Below are 12,500 nucleotides of genomic sequence, written 5' to 3' on the forward strand. Positions count from 1 at the left end.
ACATTCACACACACATATACACATTCACACACACATATACACTTCACACACACATATACACATTCACACACACATATACACATTCACACACACACATACACATTCACACACACACTATACACATTCACCACACACATATACACATTCACACACACACATATACATTCACACACACATATACACATTCCACACACACATATATACATTCACACACACATATACACATTCACACACACACATACACATTCACACACACATATACACATTCACACACACACATATACATTCACACACACATATACACATTCACACACACATATACACATTCACACACACATATACACATTTCACACACACACATATAACATTCACACACACATATACACATTCACACACACACACATACACATTCACACACACATATACACATTCATACATCACACACATATACACATTCACACACACATATACACATCACACACACACATTACACATTCACACACACATATACACATTCACCACACACATATACACATTCACACACACACATACACATTCACACACACATATACCACATTCACACACACACATATACACATTCACACACACATATACACATTCACACACACACATACACATTCACACACACAGTCACACACACAATATACACATCACAACACACATACACACACCATACACACACACATACACTCACACACACACACTATACACATTCACACACACATATACACATTCACACACACATATACATCACACACATATACACATTCACACACACACATACACATTCACACACATCACATACACATCACACACACACATACACACACACACACACATCTACACACACACACATATACACATTCACACACACATATACACATTCACACACATCATCCACACATTCACACACCATATACACATTCACACACACACATATACACATTCACACACACATATACACATTCACACACACATACACATTCACACACACACATATACACATTCACACACACATATACACATTCACACACACATATACACATTCACACACACATATACACATTCACACACACATACACATTCACACACACACATACACATTCACACACACATATACACATTCACACACACACATACACATTCACACACACATATACACATTCACACACACATATATACATTCACACACACACATACACATTCACACACACACATACACATTCACACACACATATACACATTCACACACACACATACACATTCACACACACATATACACATTCACACACACATATACACATTCACACACACACATATACATTCACACACACATATACACATTCACACACACACATACACATTCACACACACATATACACATTCACACACACACATACACATTCACACACACATATACACATTCACACACACATATACACATTCACACACACATATATACATTCACACACACATATACACATTCACACACACACATACACATTCACACACACATATACACATTCACACACACATATATACATTCACACACACATATACACATTCACACACACACATATACATTCACACACACACATACACATTCACACACACATATACACATTCACACACACACATACACATTCACACACACATATATACATTCACACACACACATACACATTCACACACACATATACACATTCACACACACACATACACATTCACACACACATATACACATTCACACACACACATACACATTCACACACACATATATACATTCACACACACATATACACATTCACACACACACATATACATTCACACACACACATACACATTCACACACACATATACACATTCACACACACACATACACATTCACACACACATATACACATTCACACACACATATATACATTCACACACACATATACACATTCACACACACACATATACATTCACACACACACATACACATTCACACACACATATACACATTCACACACACACATACACATTCACACACACATATACACATTCACACACACACATACACATTCACACACACATATACACATTCACACACACACATACACATTCACACACACATATATACATTCACACACACATATACACATTCACACACACATATACACATTCACACACACATATATACATTCACACACACACATACACATTCACACACACATATACACATTCACACACACACATACACATTCACACACACATATATACATTCACACACACATATACACATTCACACACACATATACACATTCACACACACATATACACATTCACACACACATATACACATTCACACACACACATACACATTCACACACACATATATACATTCACACACACATATACACATTCACACACACATATATACATTCACACACACATATACACATTCACACACACACATACACATTCACACACACATATATACATTCACACACACATATACACATTCACACACACATTTTCATTCACACACACATATACACATTCACACACACATATACACATTCACACACACATATACACATTCACACACACACATACACATTCACACACACATATACACATTCACACACACACATATACATTCACACACACATATACACATTCACACACACACATATACATTCACACACACATATACACATTCACACACACACATACACATTCACACCACACATATACACATTCACACACACACATATACATTCACACACACATATACACATTCACACACACATATACACATTCACACACACATATACACATTCACACACACATATACACATTCACACACACATATACACATTCACACGCACATATACACATTCACACACACATATACACATTCACACACACATATACACATTCACACACACACATATACATTCACACACACATATACACATTCACACACACATATACACATTCACACACACATATACACATTCACACACACATATACACATTCACACACACACATATACATTCACACACACATATACACATTCACACACACATATACACATTCACACACACATATACACATTCACACACACACATATACATTCACACACACATATACACATTCACACACACATATACACATTCACACACACATATACACATTCACATTCACACACACATATACACATTCACACACACACATATACATTCACACACACATATACACATTCACACACACACATATACATTCACACACACACACATACACATTCACACACACATATACACATTCACACACACACATATACACATTCACACACACATATATACATTCACACACACACATATACATTCACACACACATATACACATTCACACACACATATACATTCACACACACATATACACATTCACACACACATATACACATTCACACACACATATACACATTCACACACACATATACACATTCACACACATATACACATTCACACACACACATATACATTCACACACACACATATACATTCACACACACATATACACATTCACACACACATATACACATTCACACCACACATATACACATTCACTCACACATATACACATTCACACCACACACACACATACACTCACAAGCACACACAAATATACACACACACTCATTCATACACATACATTCTCACACAGAGAAACTCACACACACTCAAACACACTCCCTTGCACACACACACTCACACACACTCACACACACTCACACTCACACTCACATTCGCTCAAACTCACTCACACACACTCACGCTCACACTCACACAGTCACACTCACACACACTCTCCCACACACACTAACACACACTCACACTCGTTCACAATCACTCACACACACACACTCACACACACACACAAACCCAGGAAGGGTGCCCATTCTGGGAGCCTCACACTGGCCGTCCAGTTCTGCACAGTCTGCTGCCCCCCCACCAGACGTTTCTCCCTCACTGGCCCCTCACCCCGACCCCTGGAACGTGTCCCGGCGAGCCGTACCTGTCCCAGTGTGCATTCCGTGGACCCCAGGAAGTCGTCGTCACTGGCAGCGGCCGCCCCCTTGCTCTGAGTGTCGTACACCTCAAACAGGAGCAGCTGCATCTCCTCGAAAAAGTAATCCACCCAGAAAATCTTGGAGAAGACAGGATTCAGATTACTCTTCATCACCTCCGTCCGCTCAACCTAGAGGGTGGGAGAGTGGAGATGGTGAATTGGTCCAGACGCATAGGGTTCCATCGAGTCTACAGCACAGAAACAGGCCATTCGGCCCATCGGGTCTATCCCGGTGTTTATGCTCCACACGAGCCTCCTCCCTCCCTCCTCCATCTCACCCTCTCACCATCTCCTTCTATTCCTTTCTCCCTCATGTGTTTATCGAGCTTCCCCTTAAATCCATCTCCACTATTCACCTCAACCACTCCTTGTGGGAGTGAGTTCCACATTCTCACCACTCTCTGGGGAAAGAAGTTTCTCCTGAATTCCCCATTGGATTTATTAGTGACTCTCTTATATTTATGGCCCCTCCCTAGTTCTGGTCTCCCCCACAAGTGGGAATATCTTCTCTACGTCTACCCTATCGAACCCTCTCATAATCTTAAAGACCTCGATCAGGTCACCCCTCAGTCTTCTCTTTTCTAGAGAAAAGAGTCCCAGCCTGTTCAATCCTTCCTGATAGTTATAAACCTCTCAGTTCTGGTGTCATCCTGGCAAATCTTTTTTGCACCTTCTCCAGTGCCTCGATATCCTTTTTATAATATGGAGACCAGAACTGTACACATTGCTCCAAGTGTGGTCTAACCAAGGTATATGGAGACCAGAACTGTGCCCAGTGCTCCGAGTGTGGTCTAACCCAGGTATATGGAGACCAGAACTGTGCACAGTGCTCCGAGTGTGGTCTAACCCAGGTATATGGAGACCAGAACTGTGCACAGTGCTCCGAGTGTGGTCTAACCAAGGTATATGGAGACCAGAACTGTGCACAGTGCTCCAAGTGTGGTCTAACCAAGGTATATGGAGACCAGAACAGTGCACAGTGCTCCAAGTGCGGTCCAACCAAGGTATATGGAGACCTGAACTGTGCACAGTGCTCCGAGTGTGGTCTAACCAAGGTATATGGAGACCAGAACTGTGCACAGTGCTCCGAGTGTGGTCTAACCAAGGTATATGGAGACCAGAAGTTTACACAGTGCTCCAAGTGTGGTCTAACCAAGGTATATGGAGACCAGAACTGTGCACAGTGCTCCAAGTGTGGTCTAACCAAGGTATATGGAGACCAGAACTGTGCACAGTGCTCCGAGTGTGGTCTAACCAAGGTATATGGAGACCAGAACTGTGCACAGTGCTCCGAGTGTGGTCTAACCAAGGTATATGGAGACCAGAACTGTGCACAGTGCTCCAAGTGTGGTCTAACCCAGGTATATGGAGACCAGAACTGTGCACAGTGCTCCGAGTGTGGTCTAACCAAGGTATATGGAGACAAGAACTGTGCACAGTGCTCCGAGTGTGGTCTAACCCAGGTATATGGAGACCAGAACTGTGCACAGTGCTCCAAGTGTGGTCTAACCAAGGTATATGGAGACCAGAACTGTGCACAGTGCTCCAAGTGTGGTCTAACCAAGGTATATGGAGACCGGAACTGTGCACAGTGCTCCAAGTGTGGTCTCACCAAGGTATATGGAGACAGGAACTGTGCACATTCTCCAAGTGTGGTCTAACCCAGGTATATGGAGACCAGAACTGTGCACAGTGCTCCGAGTGTGGTCTAACCAAGGTATATGGAGACCAGAACTGTACACTGTGCTCCCAGTGTGGTCTAACCAAGGTATATGGAGACCAGAACTGTGCACAGTGCTCCGAGTGTGGTCTAACCGAGGTATATGGAGACCAGAACTGTGCACAGTGCTCCAAGTGTGGTCTAACCCAGGTATATGGAGACCAGAACTGTGCACAGTGCTCCGAGTGTGGTCCAACCGAGGTATATGGAGACCAGAACTGTGCACAGTGCTCCGAGTGTGGTCCAACCGAGGTATATGGAGACCAGAACTGTGCACAGTGCTCCGAGTGTGGTCTAACCGAGGTATATGGAGACCAGAACTGTGCACAGTGCTCCGAGTGTGGTCTAACCCAGGTATATGGAGACCAGAACTGTGCACAGTGCTCCGAGTGTGGTCTAACCCAGGTATATGGAGACCAGAACTGTGCACAGTGCTCCGAGTGTGGTCTAACCGAGGTTCCATACAAGTTTAACAGAACTTCCCTGCTTTTCAACTCTAGGAATGACCCCCAGTGCTTGTGCATCACGGGGCCTACGGGCTGCGAGAGGCCTGGGCCTGAACGGGTTAAATTCAGGCCTGCAACCAAGGCAACGAACACAAAAACCGGCAGGGAGAGCGAGGGAGGGGGGGCAGGGGGGCTGTCGCGTTGGCAGGGTCGTTGGCGGAGGAGGAGGGGGGAGGGGAGAGGTCACGACAAAGCCATTATGAATCTGTCAGAGCGTGACGCGTTGCCATGACGACCGGAAAGGGAATGGAACTCCCCCTCGCTGGCTGCAAACGTAGAACGAGGCAATTTTCATAATCACTGCCATCAGCTCGATGGTTAATCTCATCCCTTGACAAGTGGGCTCAGGGGCTCAGCGGGAAACGCACAGAATCAAAGTACTCAGCACATAAACAACAGGAGCATGGAGATCACAGCATCAAACACTCCCAGGGTCAGGTACAGGGTTAGATACAGAGTAAAGCTCCCTCTACACTGTCCCATCAAACACTCCCAGGGTAGGTACAGGGTTAGATACAGAGTAAAGCTCCCTCTACACTGTCCCATCAAACACTCCCAGGGTCAGGTACAGGGTTCGATACAGAGTAAAGCTCCCTCTACACTGTCCCATCAAACACTCCCAGGGTCAGGTACAGGGTTAGATACAGAGTAAAGCTCCCTCTACACTGTCCCATCAAACACTCCCAGGGTCAGGTACAGGGTTAGATACAGAGTAAAGCTCCCTCTACACTGTCCCATCAAACACGCCCAGGGTCAGGTACAGTGTTAGATACAGAGTAAAGCTCCCTCTACACTGTCCCATCAAACACTCCCAGGGTCAGGTACAGGGTTAGATACAGAGTAAAGCTCCCTCTACACTGTCCCGTCAAACACTCCCAGGGTCAGGTACAGGGTTAGATACAGAGTAAAGCTCCCTCTACACTGTCCCGTCAAACACTCCCAGGGCAGGTACAGGGTTAGATACAGAGTAAAGCTCCCTCTACACTGTCCCATCAAACACTCCCAGGGTCAGGTACAGGGTTAGATACAGAGTAAAGCTCCCTCTACACTGTCCCATCAAACACTCCCAGGGCAGGTACAGGGTTAGATACAGAGTAAAGCTCCCTCTACACTGTCCCATCAAACACTCCCAGGGTCAGGTACAGGGTTAGATACAGAGTAAAGCTCCCTCTACACTGTCCCATCAAACACTCCCAGGGTCAGGTACAGGGTTAGATACAGAGTAAAGCTCCCTCTACACTGTCCAGTCAAACACTCCCAGGGTCAGGTACAGGGTTAGATACAGAGTAAAGCTCCCTCTACACTGTCCCATCAAACACTCCCAGGGCAGGTACAGGGTTAGATACAGAGTAAAGCTCCCTCTACACTGTCCCATCAAACACTCCCAGGGTCAGGTACAGGGTTAGATACAGAGTAAAGCTCCCTCTACACTGTCCCATCAAACACTCCCAGGGCAGGTACAGGGTTAGATACAGAGTAAAGCTCCCTCTACACTGTCCCATCAAACACTCCCAGGGCAGGTACAGGGTTAGATACAGAGTAAAGCTCCCTCTACACTGTCCCATCAAACACTCCCAGGGTCAGGTACAGGGTTAGATACAGAGTAAAGCTCCCTCTACACTGTCCCATCAAACACTCCCAGGGCAGGTACAGGGTTAGATACAGAGTAAAGCTCCCTCTACACTGTCCCGTCAAACACTCCCAGGGCAGGTACAGGGTGAGATACAGAGTAAAGCTCCCTCTACACTGTCCCATCAAACACTCCCAGGGTCAGGTACAGGGTTAGATACAGAGTAAAGCTCCCTCTACACTGTCCCATCAAACACTACCAGGGTCAGGTACAGGGTTAGATACAGAGTAAAGCTCCCTCTACACTGTCCTATCAAACACTCCCAGGGTCCGGTACAGGGTTAGATACAGAGTAAAGCTCCCTCTACACTGTCCCATCAAACACTCCCAGGGCAGGTACAGGGTGAGATACAGAGTAAAGCTCCCTCTACACTGTCCCATCAAACACTCCCAGGGCAGGTACAGGGTTAGATACAGAGTAAAGCTCCCTCTACACTGTCCCATCAAACACTCCCAGGGCAGGTACAGGGTTAGATACAGAGTAAAGCTCCCTCTACACTGTCCCATCAAACACTCCCAGGGTCAGGTACAGGGTTAGATACAGAGTAAAGCTCCCTCTACACTGTCCCATCAAACACTCCCAGGGTCAGGTACAGGGTTAGATACAGAGTAAAGCTCCCTCTACACTGTCCCATCAAACACTCCCAGGGCAGGTACAGGGTTAGATACAGAGTAAAGCTCCCTCTACACTGTCCCATCAAACACTCCCAGGATCAGGTACAGGGTTAGATACAGAGTAAAGCTCCCTCCACACTGTCCCATCAAACACTCCCAGGGCAGGTACAGGGTTAGATACAGAGTAAAGCTCCCTCTACACTGTCCCATCAAACACTCCCAGGGTCAGGTACAGGGTTAGATACAGAGTAAAGCTCCCTCTACACTGTCCCATCAAACACTCCCAGGGCAGGTACAGGGTTAGATACAGAGTAAAGCTCCCTCTACACTGTCCCATCAAACACTCCCAGGGCAGTTACAGGGTTAGATACAGAGTAAAGCTCCCTCTACACTGTCCCATCAAACACTCCCAGGGTCAGGTACAGGGTTAGATACAGAGTAAAGCTCCCTCTACACTGTCCCATCAAACACTCCCAGGGTCAGGTACAGGGTTAGATACAGAGTAAAGCTCCCTCTACACTGTCCCGTCAAACACTCCCAGGGTCAGGTACAGGGTTAGATACAGAGTAAAGCTCACTCTACACTGTCCCATCAAACACTCCCAGGGTCAGGTACAGGGTTAGATACAGAGTAAAGCTCCCTCTACACTGTCCCATCAAACACTCCCAGGGTCAGGTACAGGGTTAGATACAGAGTAAAGCTCCCTCTACACTGTCCCGTCAAACACTCCCAGGGCAGGTACAGGGTTAGATACAGAGTAAAGCTCCCTCTACACCGTCCCATCAAACACTCCCAGGGTCAGGTACAGGGTTAGATACAGAGTAAAGCTCCCTCTACACTGTCCCATCAAACACTCCCAGGGTCAGGTACAGGGTTAGATACAGAGTAAAGCTCCCTCTACACTGTCCCATCAAACACTCCCAGGGCAGGTACAGGGTTAGATACAGAGTAAAGCTCCCTCTACACCGTCCCATCAAACACTCCCAGGGTCAGGTACAGGGTTAGATACAGAGTAAAGCTCCCTCTACACTGTCCCGTCAAACACTCCCAGGGCAGGTAGAATTATGGAAGGATAAATTCTATAATTTTGTCTTTTAAAAAGCATTTGGACAGTTACATGGGTAAGATGGGTATAGAGGGATATGGGCCAAGTGCAGGCAATTGGGACTAGCTTAGTGGTATAAACTGGGCGACATGGACATGTTGGGCCGAAGGGCCTGTTTCCATGTTGTAAACTTCTATGATTCTATATACAGGAGAAGGCCATTCGACCCATCTTTGAAAGATCTATCCAATCAGTCCCACTCCCCCCCTGCTCTTTCCCCGTCTCCCTGTAAATTTTCCCCTTCCGGTATTTCTCCGATTCCCCTTTTGAAAGTTATTATTGAATCTGCTCCCACCGCCCTTTCAGGCAGTGAATTCCAGATCATCACAACTCACTGTAAAAAAACATTCTCCTCATCTCCCCCTCTGGCTCTTTCCCCGATCACCTTAAATCCGTGTCCTCTGGTTCCCGACCCTCCTGCCCCCTGGAAACAGTCTCTCCTTATTTACTCTCTCAAAACCCCTTCCTGATTTTGAACCCCTCGATCAAATCTCCCCTTAACCTTCTCTGCTCTGAGGAGAACAATCCCAGCTTCTCCAGTCTCTCCACATCACTGAGGTCCCTCATCCCTGGGACCATTCCAGTAAATCTCCTCCGCACCCTCTCCAAGGCCGTCACATCCTTCCTAAAGTGCGGTGCCCGGAACTGGACACAATACTCCAGCTGAGGCCTCACCAGTGTTTTATAAAGGGTTTAGCATCACTTCCTTGCTTTTGTACTCTGTGCCTCTATTAATAAAGCCCAGGATCCCAGATGCTTTTTTAACAGCCTTCTCAACTTGTCCTGCCACTTTCAACGATTTGTGTACACACACCCCCAGGTCTCTCTGTTCCCGCACCCCCTTTAAAATTGGACCATTTAGTTTATTTTGCCTCTCCTCATTCCTCCTACCAAAATGCATCACTTCACACTTCTCTGTGTTAAATTCCATCTGCCGTGTGTCTGCCCGTTTCACCAGTCTGTCTCTGTCCTCCTGAAGTCCGTTACTGTCCTCCACATTGTTTACTACATTTCCGAGTTTTGTGTCATCTGCAAACTTTGAAATTATACCCAAGTCCGGGTCATTAATATATATCAAAAAGAGCAGTGGTCCTAATACTGACCCCTGGGGGACACCACTGTAAACTTCCCTCCAGTCTGAAAAACAACCGTTCACCACTACTCTCTGCTTTCTGTCCCTCGGACAATTTTGTATCCACGCTGTCCCTTTAACCCCACGGGCTTTAATTTTGCCAACAAGTCCATCACGTGGTATTTTCTCAAACGCCTTTCGAAAGTCCATATACACGGCATCCGCCGCACTCCCCTCATCGACCCTCTCCGTTGCTTCGTCAGGGAACTCAATCTAGTTCGTCAAACACGATTTGCCTTTCGCAATTTATCAGCCGAGACTTGTCCAAGTGTCTCTCAAAGTTTCCCCACCACCGAGGTTCGGCTGACCGGCCTGTCATTGCCGGGTTTGTCCCTCTCCCCTTTTTTTGAACGGGGGCGTAACATCCTCCAGCACCGTCCCCATATCTCAGGAGGATTGGAAGATCGTGGCCAGATCCTCCGCGATGGCCGTCTGCCTCCATGAGAAGATCCCCCTTTCGTCCCTCATCATTCCCACCCTTCCTTTAACTATTTATATGATTGTAAAATACTTTTGGGTTCCCTTTTATGTTAGCCGCTAATCTAGTCTCACACTCTCTCTCTTTGCCCCTCTTATTCCCATTTTTCTCCATCTCCTCTGTACTTTCCGTATTCAGTCTGGTTCTCCACTGTATTATCAACCCCCATAAACCTCCTTTTCCTGTTTCATTTTGTTCTTCATGTCTTTAGTCATCCAGGGAGCTCTAGCTTTAGATGCCCTCCCTTTCCCCCCTCGTCGGAATGTGTCTGCTCTGTACCCGAACCATCTCCCCTTTGGCGGCCCCCCATTTTTCATTCACTCTTTTGCCTGCCAATTTTTGATTCCAATCCTCCTGGGCACGATCCCCCCTTTTTAACGCACCGAAATTTGCCCTCCCCTGATTGAGTATTTTCACATTTCATTGCTTCCTTGTCCACAACTATTCTCGACCAAATAATATTATGATCGCTGTTCCCCAAATGCTCCCCCCACCCCACCACCGAAACATGCTCGTTCCCCGGAGCTGGATCCCGCACTGCTTCCTTCCTGGCCGGGGGCTGGAATCACGCTGTTCCAGAAAGTTCTCTCGGACACGTTTCAGGAATTCCTCCGCCCCCCCCCAGCTCTTTGCCCTTTACACTGTTACTATCACAGTCTGCATGGGGGGGGGTAATTGAAGTGCTCTCATTATCACTACTCGATAGTTCATGCCTGCCAACGTTCTCCTCTGTCTCCTTCCCACCATTTGGCGGCCGACGGTGTGCACCCAGTCGGGTGACAGCTCCGTCTGTTGTGCCCTTAATTCTCACCAAATAGATAGACCCTCAGCTGCATCCTCCCTTTCCAGCGCTGCAATACGTCCTTCGATCAATCCGGCCAATCCCCCTCCTTTCTTTCCTGGATACCTTGTTTCTCCTCTCTGATATTTCACCCTGTTGCCCGTCCGCCAGCTCCAGTGAACCTCCCCGCGAGGGCATTGGTTCCCGGCTCTCTTGAGGGGCAACCCGTCCAATCCTGAACAGATTCCCCCCTGCCCCCAGAACTGGTCCCAAAGCCCCGGGAATCTGAAGCCCTCCCTCCTGCACCATTGCTCCTACCGTGCGTTAACCTGTCTTATCCGACTATTTCTATATTCACTGGCGCGTGGCACTGGGAGCAATCCAGGGATTACTACCT

The 12,500-nt window shown here is 46.4% G+C and overlaps 1 protein-coding gene across 1 annotated transcript in view; it reads right to left on the reverse strand.

Moving 5' to 3' along the window:
- The window catches only part of LOC137309449 (copine-6-like), a 17,170-nt gene that overhangs the window by 2,466 nt on the left and 2,204 nt on the right, over positions 1-12,500 (reverse strand). Inside the window, exon 2 of the mRNA XM_067977650.1 lies at positions 4,084-4,266. Within this exon, the coding sequence (XP_067833751.1) occupies positions 4,084-4,266 (183 nt within the window). The remainder of the gene's footprint in view (positions 1-4,083; positions 4,267-12,500) is intronic.

Source organism: Heptranchias perlo, unplaced genomic scaffold (genome assembly GCF_035084215.1).
Source record: "Heptranchias perlo isolate sHepPer1 unplaced genomic scaffold, sHepPer1.hap1 HAP1_SCAFFOLD_1637, whole genome shotgun sequence".
Taxonomy (NCBI): domain Eukaryota; kingdom Metazoa; phylum Chordata; class Chondrichthyes; order Hexanchiformes; family Hexanchidae; genus Heptranchias; species Heptranchias perlo.